The following is a 20,748-nucleotide window of genomic DNA, read 5'->3' as shown; positions in this document are numbered from 1 at the left end:
ATGCCAAATGTATATGTGTTGTCTTAATTCTGATGTGTGCCATTATTACAGTATACAAGTAATTGTGGATTAATTGCTGTATCTTGTCTGTGGTAATTTGAGTGTATACGTAATCTCGTTGTTGTTGCACTCGTGTAATAACAGTGACAATAAATTCCTTCCATCCATCCATCCATCCATCCACTTGAACCAGGTTCCCTTCAGGTAAACAATGTAGCGTGTGGAGAAATCTTGAGGGATTTTACTCTGCTTATTGCAAAGCATGGAATATGACAATACTAACAGTACGTGTAATAACTCAGTGAAAAGGAATAAAAATACCACCCTAAGTATAAAATAGACCAACCTCAGCTGTCCCTGCAAACAGCATGAACATGTATTACCCTTCGCAACGTAGTGAGATCAGTAAATGTAGACCTGACCGTTGACCCTATACCCAGTGAAAGGTGGAATGGTCTTCATCCAAGAGGGCCGGGAGGCCACCAGCAATTGGATCCATCCCTGCCAGGCACTGCATCGCCTGCTGGTACCCGCTGCCAAGCACTGACATGAGTGTCATTCATCCTTCTTCTTACATCAAGGAGATAGAACACTCAGACGAGAAAACAGATTAGTATATAACAGAAACATCAATGAACTGGTCCACCCAAAGGCCCCTTGTCCCCTGGATATTGGCAATAGACTTACATTTTGGTGTTCCACTGTTGTAACGTGTAGTCCAGTGATACTGTGCACTGACTTCGGACTTCCATTAAAAAAAAAACTTTGTGTAGTTCCTCAGTCCAGCCAAAAATCAGATCAGCATTTCATGTAAACAGCTCTTCATGAATCCAGACAGTTTACAGCGGAGTGGATTGTGTGTGTGTGTGTGTGTGTGTATATATATATTCCAAGCAGTGTCAGTTAGCTCAGTGAAATCATTGTGTCATTGTCCCCCGCATGCGCACACACACGCAACCGGGTCGGTCGACTGTGTGCGTCCTCAGTGCAGCAAAAAAAAATCACATCAGAAATGATTCCAGCTTTTCTTTCTCCCTGCTAACAGCCTCCAGACAGCACAGTGGATTTGTTTTGGTGTGTGTGGGCGGCGCATGTGTGGATGAGTGATCACGCATGCGTGTGTGCAGGAGGATGTGCATGTGTGTGCATATGTGTGTGCAGAGTGCAATGGTACCAAATGTATGGAATCAAATTTGCACTCTAAATGGAACCAACCCGCACTCTAAATGCAATGCAAAATAAATGGGATGAATTAATCCATGTCATGTGACATACAAAGCACCAATCAAATGACAAGGATCCACTCAGCCGTTATATAAATACTCTTATCTGCTTCACACTACAGTATATAAGCACAGCTCAGGGTCTACACAGTTGTTCTTTCAAATCATATGAAAGCTTTGGAATGCGAAGTGGTTTTAAACATCTGGAACAATGTTGTGCATCTGAATATCAAACACCAAACATTAAAAATTTATGAACCGCATTATTGTCTCTCTCTTCTAGGTTCAGGCCTCAATGATGGTCAGTGGCACGCAGTGCGTCTGGTTGCCAAGGAGAACTTTGCTATGTTGACGATTGATGGCGATGAGTCATCTGCTGTACGCTCCACCTCACCTCTCGCTATCAATGCTGGAGGAACTTACCATTTGGGAGGTAAGAGCCACTTCAACTCTATCATCATCATCATCATGGTGGAGTTTGTAGGAACCAGACTTTATGCCTTGTGTGCATTTGGCCATATCAGTTGGTTGGTTCCACAAATATAGAAAATGGGCCATCATGGTCCCCTGTGCACCCTCCCAAACCCTTAAATTTGGTATCATTAGAAAGTTTAGGATATCTACATTACAAAATAATTGGTAACAGTAAAAATACCGGCACTAACATTGGATTACAACCCTGTCATTAACCACTCTAATATAGAATACAAAACTGTCAGACCAAAGGCCATACATGAAGTAGGCCAAGAGTATGTCATTACAACCTTCGACATGAGTGCAGGAAGGCATACTCTCTGATCTGGAATGAGCCTGAAAGGTACAAGAAGCACATGGTCCTCATTGATATGTTCCAGCTCGTTTGTGTCTATATGATGTGAGGCACTTTTACAATGGTCAATGCCTTTGTCAATACATGTCCGATTTTAATAGTTTTTGCACAAACTGAAAGCTAAAAAGTCACACTTTTGAATGATATATACATTTTGTGCAGATACGTGTAGATATTTTTATTGTGCTAAACATCTAACCCTTATTGTTTTTGTGCAAGTACTTGTGTATTACAGTGTATCATAATTTAGTCATGTATACTTTTTGACACAATAACGCTGTGCACACAATTCAAAATGTAGTCGATTCCACATAAAGACAGCTTTCATTTGGTGTCTTATATGTCCCATTTGCATAAAGATGATCATTTGGTAACTCTTTATGTTGTGTGGAAAAATACCAGATTTCATAATTGAACATTTTCTTTTGGCCAGTGTACGAGGGCTGTCAACAAAGTATAGGTCCTTTTTATTTTTTTCAAAAACTATATGGATTTCATTCATATGTTTTTACGTCAGACATGCTTGAACCCTCGTGCGCATGTCTGAGTTTTTCCACGCCTGTCGGTGACGTCATTCGCCTGTGAGCACTCCTTGTGGGAGGAGTCGTCCAGCCCCTCGTCGGAATTCCTTTGTCTGAGAAGTTGCTGAGAGACTGGCGCTTTGTTTGATCAAAATTTTTTCTAAACCTGTGAGACACATCGAAGTGGACACGGTTCGAAAAATTAAGCTGGTTTTCAGTGAAAATTTTAACGGCTGATGAGAGATTTTGAGGTGATACTGTCGCTTTAAGGACTTCCCACGGTGCGAGACGTCGCGCAACGCTCTCAGGCACCGTTGTCAGCCTGTTTCAAGCTGAAAACCTCCACATTTCAGGCTCTATTGATCCAGGACGTCGTGAGAGAACAGAGAAGTTTCAGAAGAAGTCAGTTTCAGCATTTTATCCGGATATTCCACTGTTAAAGGAGATTTTTTTTAATGAAAGACATGCGGACAGGTCCGCGCATCGGGACGCAGCCGGCGCGGTGCGGCAGCACAGGAAAAACACCTCCATGTTGATAACCATTTGTAAAATCCAGGCGGCTTTTGATGGCTTTCAGTGGAGTGAGTACATGAGAAATTGTTTAACAGCTAGACATGTTCCAACTTGTCCTTAAGGCTTCCAACAGAGGTGTTTTTCCTGTGGCGGAGTGTCGCAGTGGCTGCGAGCCGACGCTGCAATCCGCCAGCACGTCTTTCATTTAAAAAAATCTCCTTTAACAGTGGAATATCCGGATAAAATGCTGAAGCCGACTTCTTCTGAAACTTCTCTGTTCTCTCACGGCATCCTGGATCAATAGAGCCTGAAATGTGGAGGTTTTCAGCTTGACACAGGCTGACGACGGCGCCTGAGAGCGTTGCGCGACGTTTCGCACCGTGGAAAGTGTTGGGGAAGTGTCGTGACACGGACCCACAACAGGGGGCGTTAATGAAGGGACAATGGAATAACCAAAAAGTAACAATTTAATGTTGTGAAGGTGCACAACATAATACAGACAGATACAAATATGCGCTATATCAATCCGACAAAAAGGTGACGTGTGGCAGGCTCGAAGATAGGAGACGTCTGGTGCGAGAAGAGCCGGATCCCACACAGGCCTCACCACCAACGGACCCGAAGAACACCGGAGCCGCCAAGCCCTGCGCCCCAGGTGGCCACTGTCTTCAGCAGTCAGACCCGGTACTGCTGGCAGAAAACAGAAACAGTTCTGGATGAGTGTGAGTTCGTACACTCAGTAATCCCACAGTCTGTATTCTTTTGGGAGGGAGCACCTCCACCTCCAATCACACACTCGTGCAGCTCCTGTCTAACCACTTATCTGGTTGGGGTGTGAAGCAAAGCCGTCGCTGATCACACCAAACGCCAATCCCACAGATAAGGCAATCACCACAGGAAAACGGCTGCAAAAGAAGTTCAGACTATTACACAAGATTTTGTTCAGCAGAGAAAATTACCTGTATGGTAGAAGATTTCTCGGTGAGGAGGTGGAGTTGCAGTCCGGTCTTTGTAGTGGTGGTGATGGGTGACAGCTGGTGTTGATAGGTGACAGGTGTCACCTCCAGTGGCTCCGACGCCCTCTCGTGCTTGGAGCCCACACTCCAAGCAGGGCGCCATCTGGTGGTTGTGGGGCAGCAGTACCTCCTCTTCAGCGGCCCACACAACAGGACCCCCCCCTCAACAGGAGGCGCCCGACCAGGTTTATCCGGGTGCCGGGCGTAGAAGTCGGCCAGGAGGGCCGGGTCCAGGATGAAGCTCCTTTTCACCCAGGAGCATTCCTCGGGGCCATACCCCTCCCAGTCCACCAGATACTGGAAGCCCCGACACTTGCGACGGACGTCCAGAAGCCGACGCACGGTCCACGCCGGCTCCCCGTCGATGATCCGGGCAGGAGGTGGTGCAGAGCGGTGAGGTGTGGTATGGCTTGATCCGCGACACGTGATAAACAGGATGGATCCGCAGTGAAGCTGGCAACCGTAGCTTCACTGCGGCCGGGATGAGGACCTTGGTGATGGGAAAGGGTCCGATGTACCTGTCTTTCAGTTTATGGGAGTCCACTTGGAGCGGGATGTCCTTTGTCGACAACCATACCTCCTGCCCAGGCTGGTATGCAGGGGCCGGGGAACGCCGGCGGTCTGCATGGGCCTTGGCCCTCGTCCGGGCCTTCAACAGGGCAGAACGGGCGGTCCGCCACACCCGGCGGCACCTCCTGAGGTGGGCCTGGACCGAGGGCACACCGACCTCTCCCTCTACAAGCGGAAACAATGGGGACTGGTACCCCAAACACACCTCAAATGGGGAGAGGCTGGTGGCAGACGACACTTGGCTGTTGTGGGCATACTCGATCCAGGCCAGATGGGTGCTCCAGGCCGTTGGGTGCGCGGAGGTAACGCAACGGAGGGCCTGCTCCAACTCCTGGTTGGCCCGCTCTGCCTGTCCATTCGTCTGAGGGTGATACCCGGACGAGAGACTCACGGTGGCCCCCAGTTCCTTGCAAAAACTCCTCCAGACCTGAGAGGAGAACTGAGGGCCACAGTCTGAGACGATGTCCGCTGGTATCCCATGCAGACGCACCACGTGGTGGACCAGGAGGTCTGCTGTCTCCTGGGCCGTAGGGAGCTTCGGGAGGGCCACGAAGTGGGCCACCTTGGAGAACCAGTCCACTATCGTTAAGATGGTGGTGTGGCCCTGGGACGGCGGGAGGCCCATGACAAAGTCCAGGCCGATGTGGGACCTGGGGCAATGAGGCACCGGTAGGGGTCGGAGGAGTCCTGAGGTCCTCTTGTGGTCCGCCTTGCCCCGGCACAGGTGGTGCAGGCCTGGACGTAGTCCCAGACGTCGGCTTCCATAGACGCCCACCAGAAGCGCTGCTGGACTACTGCCATGGTCCTGCGCACTCCAGGATGACAGGAGAGTTTGGACCCATGGCAGAAGTCCAAAACCACAGCTCTGGCCTCTGGTGGGACGTACATCTTGTTCTTCGGGCCAGTTCCCGGGTCCAGGTTCCGTGTCAGGGCCTCCCGGACGGTCTTCTCCACGTCCCAGGTGAGTGGCCACGACAGTGGACTCGGGGATGATGGTCTCTGGGGGGTCTGACAGCTCAGCCTTGGCTTCCTCTTTATGCACCCGGGACAGTGCATCCGACCGTTGGTTCTTGGTCCCAGGGCGGTATGTAATCCGGAAGTCAAAGCGCCCGAAGAACAGTGACCAGCGGGCTTGCCTGGGGTTCAAATGCTTGGCGGTGCGGATGTACTCCAGGTTCCGATGGTCCGTGAAAACCGTGAAGGGCACCGTCGCTCCCTCCAACAGGTGTCTCCACTCCTCAAGAGCCTCCTTCACCGCCAAGAGTTCCCGATTGCCGACGTCATAATTCCTCTCAGCCGGGGTCAACCTGCAGGAAAAATAGGCACAAGGGTGGAGGACCTTATCGGACTCCCCGCTCTGGGACAGCACGGCTCCTATCCCTGAGTCAGAGGCATCCACTTCCACTGTGAACTGGCGAGTAGGATCGGGCTGCACCAGAACTGGTGCGGTCGAGAACCGGCGTTTCAACTCCTTAAACACAGCTTCGCACTGATCTGACCAGGTGAAGGGGACTTTTGTGGAGGTCAGGGCTGTCAGGGGGCTAACCACCTGACTGTAGCCCTTAATGAACCTCCTGTAGAAGTTCGCAAAACCGAGGAACTGTTGCAGCTTCCTACGGTTCGTTGGTTGGGGCCAATCTCTCACCGCTGCAACCTTGGCCGGATCAGGGGCGACGGAGTTGGAGGAGATTATGAACCCCAGGAAGGACAAAGAGGTGCGGTGGAACTCGCACTTCTCGCCCTTCACAAACAGCCGGTTCTCCAACAACCGCTGTAGGACCTGACGTACATGCTTGACATGAGTCTCAGGGTCCATAGAAAAGATGAGGATGTCGTCTAGATACACGAAGACAAACCGGTGCAGGAAGTCCCGCAAGACGTCATTAACCAATGCTTGGAACGTCGCAGGGGCGTTTGTGAGGCCGAACGGCATGACCAGGTACTCAAAGTGACCTAAGGGGGTGTTAAATGCCGTCTTCCACTCGTCTCCCTTCCGGATCCGAACCAGGTGGTACGCATTCCTAAGATCAAGTTTAGTGAATATTTGGGCTCCATGCAGGGCGTGAACACCGAATCCAACAGAGGTAACGGGTATCGGTTGCGAACCGTGATCTCGTTCAGCCCTCTGTAATCGATGCATGGACGGAGTCCGCCGTCCTTCTTACCCACAAAAAAGAAACCCGCACCCATCGGGGAGGTGGAGTTCCGGATCAACCCGGCAGCTAACGAGTCCCGGATGTAGGTCTCCATTGATTCGCGTTCTGGACGGCCTGCTGGGTACTCAGCGCCCGGAATCAAATCGATGGCACAATCGTACGGTCGGTGCGGGGGAAGGGCGAGTGCCAGATCTTTGCTGAAGACGTCAGCAAGATTGTGGTACTCACATGGCACCGCTGTCAGATTGGGGGGGACTTTGACCTCCTCCTTAGCTATCTCACCGGGTGGAACCGAGGATCCTAAACACTCCCGGTGGCAGGTTTTGCTCCACTGCGTCACAACCCCAGACAGCCAATCAATCCGGGGATTGTGTTTCCACACCCATGGAAAACCCAAAATCACTCGGGAGGTAGAAGGTGTTACAAAAAACGCTATCTTCTCCCTGTGATTCCCAGACACCACCAAAGTCACTGGCTGTGTCTGGTGTGTGATTAATGGAAGAAGAGTGCCATCTAGTGCTCGTACCTTCACAGGGGAAGGCAGAGCCACCAGAGGGAGCCCTACTTCCTTTGCCCATCTGCTGTCCAGCAGATTCCCTTCTGACCCCATGTCTATAAGTGCTGGGGCGTGAAGGGTTAAATCCTCACAAAGGATTGTGACTGGGATTCGTGCTGATTTTCGGGGTTCCTCCGCGTGCGTGTTATGGCCCACCCTTGGCCCAGTTTCTAAGGACGGGCGTTGTAGTTTGACCGTTTGGGACAGTTCCTCTGTATGTGACCATTAGGCCCACAGAAAAAACACTCCCCGCGGGCCTGCCTCCTTTGTCTGTCCTTTGATTTGATTTTGGCCCTGCTCGTGTCCATAGCTTCATCAGCAGGGGGAGCTGTAGCCACACGGGGCCCTCTGGCTGTGGAGCGTGGGGACGACGGCACCCTTTCGGACCCGGAAGGAAGAGGGACGGCCCGTGCCCGGTCACGCCCCCCGCCCTGCTCCCGACAGTGTCCCTCTAACCGGTTATCTAAGCGTATAACCAGGTCGACAAGCCCGTCAAAATCCCGCGGTTCCTCCTTAGCCAGCAGGTGCTCCTTCAGGACCGGAGACAGCCCGTTTATGAAGGCGGCGCGGAGTGCAACGGTATTCCAGCCGGACCTCGCAGCCGCGATGCGGAAGTCGACTGCATACTCGGCTGCACTCCAGTGCCCCTGTCGCATTGACAGTAGCACGCTCGAAGCGGTCTCGCCTCTGTTGGGATGACCTGTTTGAACTCCCTTACAAACCCAGCGTATGACGTTAGGAGCCGTGAGTTCTGCTCCCAGAGCGCCGTAGCCCAGGCACGTGCCTCTCCTCGAAGCAAATTGATGACATAAGCCACCCGGCTAGCGTCTGACGCGTACATGACGGGACGCTGTGCAAAGACGAGCGAGCACTGCATTAGAAAGTCCGCGCACGTCTCGACACAACCTCCGTACGGCTCCGGAGGGCTTATGTATGCTTCAGGGGATGGTGGGGGGGTCGTTGAATGACCAGTGGAACGTTTGTGTCTGACAGAGGACCAGCAGGAGGAGGTGCTGCAGTAGCGCCTTGATCGCGCGCCTCCACCCTGGCGGTGAGAGCCTCCGATTGAGGATAACGTTCTGCTCGGTGACCAGATCCAACCAAGCAGTGAAAGCAGTCAGTATTTGCTGCAGCTCCCATAACATGCCTCCTGCTGGCGCCTGTGCACCTTGCTCTTCCATTGGCCGTTCAGGCTCGAGTTGACGCCCCTCGGGATCCATGACACTGGCCGAGAAATCCTGTTGGGGAAGTGTCATGACACGGACCCACAACAGGGGATGTTAATGAAGGGACAATGGAATAACCAAAAAGTAACAATTTAATGTTGTGAAGTTGCACAACGTAATACAGACAGATACAAATATGCGCTATATCAATCCAACAAAAAGGTGACGTGTGGCAGGCTCGAAGATAGGAGACGTCTGGTGCGAGAAGAGCCGGATCCCACACAGGCCTCACCACCAATGGACCCGAAGAACACCGGAGCCGCCAAGCCCTGCGCCCCAGGTGGCCACTGTCTTCAGCAGTCAGACCCGGTACTGCTGGCAGAAAACAGAAACAGTTCTGGATGAGTGTGAGTTTGCACACTCAGTAATCCCACAGTCTGTATTCTTTTGGGAGGGAGCACCTCCACCTCCAATCACACACTCGTGCAGCTCCTGTCTAACCACTTATCTGGTTGGGGTGTGAAGCGAAGCCATCGCTGATCACACCAAACGCCAATCCCACAGATAAGGCAATCACCACAGGAAAACGGCTGCAAAAGAAGTTCAGACTATTACACAAGGTTTTGTTCAGCAGAGAAAATTACCTGTATGGTAGAAGATTTCTCGGCGAGGAGGTGGAGTTGCAGTCCGGTCTTTGTAGTGGTGATGGGTGACAGCTGGTGTTGATAGGTGACAGCTGTCACCTCCAGCGGCTCCGACGCCCTCTCGTGCTTGGAGCCCGCACTCCAAGCAGGGCGCCATCTGGTGGTGGTGGGCCAGCAGTACCTCCTCTTCAGCGGCCCACACAACAGGAAGTCCTTAAAGCGACAGTATCACCTCAAAATCTCTCATCAGCCGTTAAAATTTTCACTGAAAACCAGCTTAATTTTTCGAACCGTGTCCACTTCGATGTGACTCACAGGTTTAGAAAAAATTTTGATCAAACAAAGCGCCAGTCTCTCAGCAACTTCTCAGACAAAGGAATTCCGACGAGGGGCTGGACGACTCCTCCCACCCACATATCTGACGTAAAAACATATGAATGAAATCCATATAGTTTTTGAAAAAAATAAAAAGGACCTATACTTTATTGACAGACCTCGTATGTCAATAAAAGTGCACATTTGTCATAGTGAGTCCCAGTATTTTTACCGTTACCAGGTCTTTTTGTAATCTAGTCACCTTAATCTTTCTAATGATACCAAATGTATAGAGCTGGGGGTGCATGGGGGACCACACTGGCTCACGGTGTAATACCGTTCTTAAATCTTATAGGATGAATTTAGAAAGAGTTTGAAAATATGTGGGGCTAAAAAAATAACTAAATAAAACTGAATGTTCACATTGTATGACAGGACACATTTCTAAAGCCTATTTTCACAAGAGAATTTGAAAAACCTTTTAATTAAAGACTGTTCCAAAAACCTTCGAATGACTCACAACCCACTGTGTTACTTATATTTGTATGTGATAAATTGTTCAACGGACCCACCCCTGTACTTGCCACTCCCAGGTGACACATGGTCATCCTCTTTCCAGTTGCTGGTTCCTATACCAACATTCTTTCATGAAGAATTTCATGTGATATCATAAGAAGAGTTAATTGTGATATTCCTTGAATAACCCTACACGTTCTTGCACTTGTACGGTATGCGTTTTGAATTTGACATTCAGAAACATCCATTTTTCTTATCATGTTATCACACTACCAATACATACTGTAGGACATTTGAAATTTTTGTGCACTACTTTATGTATGTTTTACTCTATATTTTTCATGAAGACAGCTTGCCTGTGCATTGGTTCATGCTCGCAGAGGCGAGCCACATGTTGATAATATCAAAGCTGATCTTTCTGCACGATATCCCCATAAGTACCCCATAAGACATCATTCCAACCCGATCATCATAGGCTGCCCCACGGTCCCTTACAAAGGTATGGTCTAACTTTACCCAACCCCTGAACAACCACATTAGCAACACATTGCCAGTGTGCAGCCAGTTGGTTGGTAAATGGTTAAGAGGATATCCAAGGATCCTCCAGAGAGACTTTGTTCCTAATCACATCAAATCAAATCAATTTTATTTATATAGCGCCAAATCACAACAAACAGTTGCCCCAAGACGCTTTATATTGTAAGGCAAGGCCATACAATAATTACGGAAAAACCCCAACGGTCAAAACGACCCCCTGTGAGCAAGCACTTGGCGACAGTGGGAAGGAAAAACTCCCTTTTAACAGGAAGAAACCTCCAGCAGAACCAGGCTCAGGGAGGGGCAGTCTTCTGCTGGAACTGGTTGGGGCTGAGGGAGAGAACCAGGAAAAAGACATGCTGTGGAGGGGAGCAGAGATCAATCATTAATGATTAAATGCAGAGTGGTGCATACAGAGCAAAAAGAGAAAGAAACACTCAGTGCATCATGGGAACCCCCCAGCAGTCTAAGTCTATAGCAGCATAACTAAGGGATGGTTCAGGGTCACCTGATCCAGCCCTAACTATAAGCTTTAGCAAAAAGGAAAGTTTTAAGCCTAATCTTAAAAGTAGAGAGGGTGTCTGTCTCCCTGATCTGAATTGGGAGCTGGTTCCACAAGAGAGGAGCCTGAAAGCTGAAGGCTCTGCCTCCCATTCTACTCTTACAAACCCTAGGAACTACAAGTAAGCCTGCAGTCTGAGAGCGAGGCGCTCTATTGGGGTGATATGGTACTATGAGGTCCCTAAGATAAGATGGGACCTGATTATTCAAAACCTTATAAGTAAGAAGAAGAATTTTAAATTCTATTCTACAACCCCTGGCAAAAATGATGGAATCACCGGCCTCGGAGGATGTTCATTCAGTTGTTTAATTTTGTAGAAAAAAAGCAGATCACACACATGACACAAAACTAAAGTCATTTCAAATGGCAACTTTCTGGCTTTAAGAAACACTATAAGAAATCAAACAAAAAAAGATTGTGGCAGTCAGTAACGGTTACTTTTTTAGACCAAGCAGAGGAAAAAAATATGGAATCACTCAATTCTGAGGAAAAAATTATGGAATCACCCTGTAAATTTTCATTCCCAAAACTAACACCTGCATCATATCAGACCTGCTCATTAGTCTGCATCTAAAAAGGAGTGATCACACCTTGGAGAGCTGTTGCACCAAGTGGACTGACATGAATCATGGCTCCAACACGAGAGATGTCAGTTGAAACAAAGGAGAGGATTATCAAACTCTTAAAAGAGAGTAAATCATCATGCAATGTTGCAAAAGATGTTGGTTGTTCACAGTCAGCTGTGTCTAAACTCAGGATCAAATACAAAAAACATGGGAAGGTTGTTAAAGGCAAACATACTGGTAGACCAAGGAAGACATCAAAGCGTCAAGACAGAAAACTTAAAGCAATATGTCTCAAAAATCCAAAAATGCACAACAAAACAAATGAGGAATGAATGGGAGGAAACTGGAGTCAACGTCTATGACTGAACTGTAAGAAACCGCCTAAAGGAAATGGGATTTACATACAGAAAAGCTAAACGAAAGCCATCATTAACACCTAAACAGAATAAACAAGGTTACAATGGGCTAAGGAAAAGCAATCGTGGACTGTGGATGACTGGATGAAAGTCATATTCAGTGATGAATCTCAAATCTGCATTGGGCAAGGTGATGATGCTGGAACTTTTGTTTGGTGCCGTTCCAATGAGATTTATAAAGATGACTGCCTGAAGAGAACATCTAAATTTCCACAGTCATTGATGATATGGGGCTGCATATCAGGTAAAGGTACTGGGGAGATGGCTGTCATTACATCATCAATAAATGCACAAGTTTACGTTGATATTTTGGACAATTGAAAGGATGTTTGGGGATGATGAAATCATTTTTCAAAATGATAATGCATCTTGCCATAGAGCAAAAACTGTGAAAACGTTCCTTGCAAAAAGACACATAGGATCAATGTCATGGCATAGGGTCAATGTCAATGAGCAGATCTGATTTGATGCAGGTTTTAGTTTGGGGGATGGAAATTTACAGGGTGATTCCATAATTTATTCCTCAGAATTGAGTGATTCCACATTTTTTTCCTCTGCTTGGTCTAAAAAAGTAACCGTTACTGACTGTCACAATCTTTTTTTCTTGATTTCTTATAGTGTTTCTTAAAGCCAGAAAGTTGCCATTTGAAATGACTTTAGTTTTGTGTCATGTCTGTGATCTGCTTTTTTTCCACAAAATTAAACAACTGAATGAACATCCTCCAAGGCCGGTGATTCCATAATTTTTGCCAAGGGTTGTAGAATTAAGAGGAAGCCAATGAAGAGAGGCCAATATGGGTGAGATATGCTCTCTCCTTCTAGTCCCTGTCAGTACTCTAGCTGCAGCATTTTGAATTAACTGAAGGCTTTTCAGGGACCTTTTAGGACAACCTGATAATAATGAATTACAATAGTCCAGCCTAGAGGAAATAAATGCATGAATTAGTTTTTCAGCATCACTCTGAGACAAGACCTTTCTAATTTTAGAGATATTGCGCAAATGCAAAAAAGCAGTCCTACATATTTGTTTAATATGCCCATTGAATGACATATCCTGATCAAAAATGGCTCTAAGATTTCTCACAGTATTACTAGAGGTCAGGGTAATGCCATCCAGAGTAAGGATCTGGTTAGACACCATGTTTCTAAGATTTGTGGGGCCAAGTACAATAACTTCAGTTTTATCTGAGTTTAAAAGTAGGAAATTAGAGGTCATCCATGTCTTTTATGTCTGTAAGACAATCCTGCAGTTTAGCTAATTGGTGTGTGTCCTCTGGCTTCATGGATAGATAAAGCTGGGTATCATCTGCGTAACAATGAAAATTCAAAGACATCTGGTCATCACTGATTAAATTCTAGGTCTCATAACCATACAGTAAGACTGGGAACTTGCTGGCCTGCTTGAAGCCTGTGTGTTTGCTCTAGGGGTTAGTAAGGTTAGACCTTATTTGTGTGAAGCGCCTTGAGGCAACTTTGTTGTGATATGGCGTTATATAAATGAAGTAAATTGAAATTGAATTGGGAGCATAGTAGGATCCGAAAGAGTTGAACCATCACTTGCTTGCAGATGGATTGGTAGTGCCAAAACCCTGTGTACAGTGAAAATGATTGGCTGTGGCACCTCCCAAGTAGCCAGTAATCAGAATGGACAGCCACAGTTTGTAAACCTTGTGTAAATTACAAACAATTTCGACTGAGATTGTCAGTTGCCAAGGTGGACCAGAATAAAGGAATGTTGCCTGCTGGGCAGCACATTGGGCAGGCCCACACATTGGGCAGGCCTGCACATGTATTCATGCAAACACAGAAAGACAGAAGGAAGCTTTTGCTCTGACATGAACATGTTTTTGTGTTTTGCAAAATAATGTTTTCTTTGACTGATTCATAATTTTGTTTGAGTGAAGCTGGTAACATTATTTTTTTCTGCGCGGGATGACTGCCGCACTCTCGGTCTCGTTACTTTTCCGCTCACTCTGAACGTTTTCTCTGTTCACATACAGCAGCAGGCAGGGGAAAATAAATGCAGCCAACCTGTGATGGAGCTTATTTTAAAAGCTCTGCGCCATACTCTGGTAGTGATGTCAACGTGTGCTCGAAGCAGAGTCCATACCGGTGGACTTTACATGCTGTTTGTTCCACACATCTCTATTTATAATAGCAATTTGTTGATAACCTGCACATACATCTGGAGAGAGTCCACTTCCCCAGCACGCCCCGGCTATATAAAATCTGTCCTTTTTAAATTTGTTGCAGTTTTCCCACAGAGTGACTGTGAAAAATCAAAATCTGTCACCACAGGTTCAGTGCCACCTATTTTCCAAGCCAGCATTGCGTAAGAATTGCCTTGTGTGACTGTCCTCTGATTTGAAAGGGTTCACAGAAGATCCTTAAGAATTGTGAAGTGTTTTAATCCAGCAGTACTTCACACATTGAGCTTGTTTATGTTTTTGTGTTTCTCTTTGAGATGGCGTCCATAAGCAGTACAAGTTTATCTCCAGATCATTTATCTCGCTTTAAAATCCATATCTCAGTTGACCGAGCTGAGGAAGTTCCAAAAATCCAGACACAAATAGATCAGAAACACACACACGCACACACACACACACACAAAGACACACAAATCCAGCAGCTGCAATTTGTCAGAATTAGGACGACGCCAGGTTAATGATGCCAGACTCCTCTGTCTGTCTGCTGCTGGACCACGGTCTGCATGTGGTGTGTGTGTGTGTGTGTGTGTGTGTGTGTGTGTGTGTGTGTGTGTGTGTGTGTGTGTGTGTGTGTGTGTGTGGCCACCTGTACAAAACAAAACTACAGGAACTGTAATTTCTCTCTCTCTTCCATCAAGCAAAGCGATTTCCCCTAGGCCAGGAACCACCCTTCCTGCCGTGAACCCATATCCAGGTGTCTGTATCCATCTTAATTTTCTCCTCGATGGTGCTGTGTGAAAATGTCTTATTCTCACGTTTCCTTCTTCACATTTTAACTAAGCCAAGAATATTTTTTTATTTCACTGACAGGTTTGTGGTTCGTTTGCATCTTGGGTTGAACCCGGTTCAGAAACGGTCTTTGACTTGATCTGCAATGAGAGAAAGTTGGGAAAAACCGTTTAAGTTGTGAGGTCCACTGTAAAATAAATAAATAAATAAATAAATAAATAAATAAATAAAATAAAAATAACTATTATAATTACTTAATATAGTTATGTCAACCAGTCTCATAAAATAGAAATATCATATGCAGTTAATTGTAACAATTTGTTACATTTTGCCTTTCCCATTACATAAAACCCAATTTTGTGAAACTGGTTGGCATAACCAGATTAAGTAAATACTATAACATTTATTTATTTGAGTGATGTGCATTTTAATGTAGCCCATGTTGATATTATCATGTTTTCAACCTGTATGTGACTAATCAATTCAATTTATGCTTATGGGGTTGTATGTCTGAATATGTGTGTATGTATGGTTGTGATTTGACCAAATGCTCCACACACAGCTATGACACAATATACAGAATAATTATTCAAAAAGAATCAGTTTCAGGATCTAATTTACACTCTGAAGTAAAATATGATGATTATAGAAATGTGATGTTAGCAAATTGCTTACTTTCAGTTAATCTCTCTGATGATACAACTTGATTTGTCAGAAAGGCCAAACTCATTAGGTTTTTTTAAAAAACCTCTCTTACATCATGAAGACTGTTGAGGATGCCATAATTAGCAGAAAGTTTAAACCAACGGCATCATGAACAACCCTTGCTCTTGGCTTCAGATAACTGCTGAGTGTTCACTTTAGGTCCTCTTATCCAGGTCAGCATCACTCAACAAAAATATAAACGCAACACTTTTGGTTTTGCTCTCATTTTGTATGAGATGAACTCAAAGATCTAAAACTTTTTCCACATACACAATATCACCATTTCCCTCAAATATTGTTCACAAACCAGTCTAAATCTGTGATAGTGAGCACTTCTCCTTTGCTGAGATAATCCATCCCACCTCACAGGTGTGCCATATCAAGATGCTGATTAGACACCATGATTAGTGCACAGGTGTGCCTTAGACTGCCCACAATAAAAGGCCACTCTGAAAGGTGCAGTTTTGTTTTATTGGGGGGGATACCAGTCAGTATCTGGTGTGACCACCATTTGCCTCATGCAGTGCAACACATCTCCTTCGCATAGAGTTGATCAGGTTGTCAATTGTGGCCTGTGGAATGTTGGTCCACTCCTCTTCAATGGCTGTGTGAAGTTGCTGGATATTGGCAGGAACTGGTACACGCTGTCGTATACGCCAGTTCACAGCATCCCAAACATGCTCAATGGGTGACATGTCCGGTGAGTATGCCGGCCATGCAAGAACTGGGACATTTTCAGCTTCCAAGAATTGTGTACAGATCCTTGCAACATGGGGCCGTGCATTATCCTGCTGCAACATGAGGTGATGTTCTTGTATGGCACAACAATGGGGATCTCGTCACGTTATCTCTGTGCATTCAAAATGCCATCAATAAAATGCACCTGTGTTCTTCATCCATAACAGACGCCTGCCCATACCATAACCCCACCGCCACCATGGGCCACTCGATCCACAACATTGACATCAGAAAACCGCTCACCCACACGACGCCACACACGCTGTCTGCCATCTGCCCTGGACAGTGTGAACCGGGATTCATCCGTGAAGAGAACACCTCTCCAACGTGCCAAACGCCAGCGAATGTGAGCATTTGCCCACTCAAGTCAGTTACGACGACGAACTGCAGTCGGGTCGAGACCCCGATGAGGACGACGAGCATGCAGATGAGCTTCCCTGAGACGGTTTCTGACAGTTTGTGCAGAAAGTCTTTGGTTATGCAAACCGATTGTTTCAGCAGCTGTCCGAGTGGCTGGTCTCAGACGATCTTGGAGGTGAACATGCTGGATGTGGAGGTCCTGGGCTGGTGTGGTTACACGTGGTCTGCGGTTGTGAGGCTGGTTGGATGTACTGCCAAATTCTCTGAAACGCCTTTGGAGACGGCTTATGGTAGAGAAATGAACATTCAATACACGAGCAACAGCTCTGGTTGACATTCCTGCTGTCAGCATGCCAATTGCACGCTCCCTCAAATCTTGCGACATCTGTGGCATTGTGCTGTGTCATAAAACTGCACCTTTCAGAGTGGCCTTTTATTGTGGGCAGTCTAAGGCACACCTGTGCACTAATCATGGTGTCTAATCAGCATGTTGATATGGCACACCTGTGAGGTGGGATGGATTATCTCAGCGAAGGAGAAGTGCTCACTATCACAGATTTAGACTGGTTTGTGAACAATATTTGAGGGAAATGGTGATATTGTGTATGTGGAAAAAGTTTTAGATCTTTGAATTCATCTCATACAAAATGGGAGCAAAACCAAAAGTGTTGCGTTTATATTTTTGTTGAGTGTATTTAAGGTGTTAATCTTATTTGTGTCTATTGACAACATTTGTTCAATAGTGACCACATAGTACAGCAGACTGCATACTCAACAATATTCCTGTTAAAAGTTCACCTGACCGTATTTATATCACAGTGTCTGGATCATAAAATACTCACTCAATACATTACACGAGTAAGTTGCCCATTATGGGAAGAGACACAACTGTAAGTTGATTTTTGGCTGTCAGCCCATCTTACTTACGCAGAAAGTTAACTTCTTGAGACCTTACTGCATATTTGAGCAGCTTCTGTCACCATCTAATGGCTGATGTCAGCATTTCAGGACTTCTGGTACATTTCCTAATAGAAACCTAAAATTCAGTATATAAAAAAGCATTTAGCAATGTCAGAAATGCATGATTTTATTTTATTTATTTTTATTTTTCTGCCACATAGAGCTTTGACCTCCCAGTGTGTGTGTGTGTGTGTGTGTGTGTGTATATATATATATATATATATATATATATATATATATATATACTGTATGTATTGCAGTTCTTGAGTTTTAAGATATGAAAGTAGGATGGATGGATGGACAGAATTGCTCCTGACAAGCACAACTTAGTTGTGAATATTATGTATATATTATGCAATTAAATTTGATGAACTTACTTGAAGTGCCAATCAACAGCATCCAAAATGAAAGCAGTCACACTGTATGACACCAAAACTGGCGCCATACAGTGGTTGGTTAGGTTAGGCATCGGCCCTCCCTTCCTGTGGGGTTTGGGCCCTGTGTGGTGGCGGGACTCGGTGTCCATTTCCTATATCAGTGCCAGTTCCTGAACATATGTTTCCATAACAGGGTTGCCAACTTTGGGATCTTGGCTGGAGTGAGGTTTTTGTCACCCAAACTCTAATTTAAAAAAAAAGTCCTCCTTTACTAATAGAAATAAAAATAGAAGGGAAACTGTTTGATTCTTCTCCTCTCCACATCCATGATCCTTCCTTTTTCCAAAATATTTTAGTAAGCTCATCTACCAACATGTAAGAGGCAAATAATGAAAAATGCTTAAAATGGCTAAATGATCTTGTTTTTAAATAAAAACCTTTAAAGCCCCAAAATCCCCTTCCTTTTGTACAATATGGTCATAACAGTCCATAGTTGAACAAACATTTCACAATTTATATCTCCATTACATACAGTATGTTATGATGGCACAATCACATTAAAACACAAGTATATTATTAATGTCTTTAAATACCTGACTGTTTCATTCTAGGGAATGACAATGCTAGTAAAATAAAATTATGAGTAAATCCTGTGTAAAATATATTGGTCTTGACTTAGATCAGACCTTATCTGGTGATCTCAGAGCTGATGAAGTGATCAGCAAGTCCAATGCAAAAGATTTGGGTTTGCATATGAGAAAACCTCTTACATCAGCCTTGATACAGTGTCACATGGACTGTGCCCGTGTAGCCTGGTATTCTGGGTGACCAACCATAATCAAAGGAGGTTGCAGATTATGCAGAACAAGATCATCCTTGTTCTCCTCTCTGCACATCCCCGGACCCACATAGGCCTGGCCGAATTTAGAATGGTCAATATGTTGCCTGTTGAGCTCAGAGTTCAACAGTTAAAATTGCATGAATGTCATGAGTACCTTCTCTCTGGTCATCAGGTGAAGACCTGTGGGGCTTCGTGCTTCAAGTACACTGGAGCTAAACTATTTAATGGTCCACCTCGTCAAATTAGAGTTTGTGAACCAAAACCTGGTTTTTATTCCAAGAACTGGCTCAACAAGAGAACAATCGATTTATTTATTCTTGATTAAAAAAAAAAAAAAATACTATATATTTTTTATTTTATTAACTGTTAGGGGCCACAATGAAAACAAGCTTCTTTTCTTTTTTTTTTTTTTCTATTAGCCTGTATTTTATGTATTTATGTGTTTAGTTAATATATTTTTCTATTATTTTTTGCATGTTTACGTTTCATACGAATTCAATCATTTCATGCAAGTGCTATGTTAAAGATTGGCCAGCGGATGTTGCCATATTTAATTGCTTCAAACACTGAATCATTTCAACACAATTCAGTGGTTCAAAATGCTTCATTTTCACCGTCAATATAATTATCAATAAAATGCATCAGTAACCACACATTTTCAGTGCACAGATAGACTTACAATCATTAATACTTGCTAACCAGGACATTAAATAATGTATGATATTATGTCCTTTAAATGACCTAGTTTGCAGCTAGTTAAAGCCTGTAGCCAACTAGTAGAGAAGCTTGAACCTTCAACTGGACTGGGTTGCTTGACGCGAGAACTTTTTGCTTCAAATCGCAGAAGCTTCCTCAGATAAAATACGTGCTCTGGTAGTCTGACTTCTGTCTGACCCTTGTCGAGAAGAAGGGGAGGGGTCTGAGACACGCCTTGTCCCCTGTTTACAATGGGGTACTCAGATCAAAGCAGTTTCAGTCCTTTGTTCATGGTAATGAGTCATTCACACCATCAGGAGAGGTGTCAGTCCCATCGTTAGAAGGGACAGCTACCCTGTCATTAAGAGGGTGCTAACTAGAGCACAATAGGTGCTAATTAAAGCAATTGCTTAGTCACTAGCAAATAGCAGTCTGCCTCTCGGTAGGAGGCGCCTGATTAGGTTTAAAACTCCAGCTTTTGTGGCTTCTGTTATTCTTCTCTACAAGAGTCAGACAGAAGTCAGACTACCAGAGCAAGAATTTTAGCTGAGGAAGGTTCTGCGATTTGAAGCGAAACGTCCTCGTGTCAAGCAACACAGTCCAGTTGAAGATTCAAGCTTCTCTACTGTGGAAACCACCTGACAACTGAAAGCCTACACAGAAACTCTGTAGCCAACTCTCTCAACACACAATTAGTCTGATGAGGCTCCGTCTGTAGTGGCAAAGTTCCCAAAGTTAGGCTTTTGATGGGCTTACCTTGTTATCCAAAACTTTTTATGCTGCCTCAGTGGCTGACTCGATTAGAACCATAAGCTCCGAAGCTTTGCTTCACGAGGCAGCTGACGTGTCAGGTGACAGGTTTTCAGCGAATCAGTGATCACAGAATACTGCAGTGAGAACACTGTAAGCAGATGTTAACAGTTGTTTTGGGTGCATGGCTTAATCATCTCTTTTCATTAAGAAACAATGCGCGGTGGTCTGGTCTGGCCTAATCTAGTCATCAACAGAAAATAAATGGGAGATATTTTT

General features: G+C 45.4%; 1 protein-coding gene across 1 annotated transcript in view; it reads left to right on the top strand.

Moving 5' to 3' along the window:
* Nucleotides 1–20,748, top strand: part of cntnap2a (contactin associated protein 2a) — a 1,233,088-nt gene that overhangs the window by 703,107 nt on the left and 509,233 nt on the right. Inside the window, 1 exon segment of the mRNA XM_034162408.1 lies at nucleotides 1,507–1,656. Coding sequence (XP_034018299.1) covers nucleotides 1,507–1,656 — 150 coding nt within the window.

This window comes from Thalassophryne amazonica, chromosome 1 (assembly GCF_902500255.1).
Source record: "Thalassophryne amazonica chromosome 1, fThaAma1.1, whole genome shotgun sequence".
Classification (NCBI taxonomy): domain Eukaryota; kingdom Metazoa; phylum Chordata; class Actinopteri; order Batrachoidiformes; family Batrachoididae; genus Thalassophryne; species Thalassophryne amazonica.
Note: the sequence above shows the minus strand (reverse complement) of the source record. Positions and strands in the feature narration are given on the sequence as shown.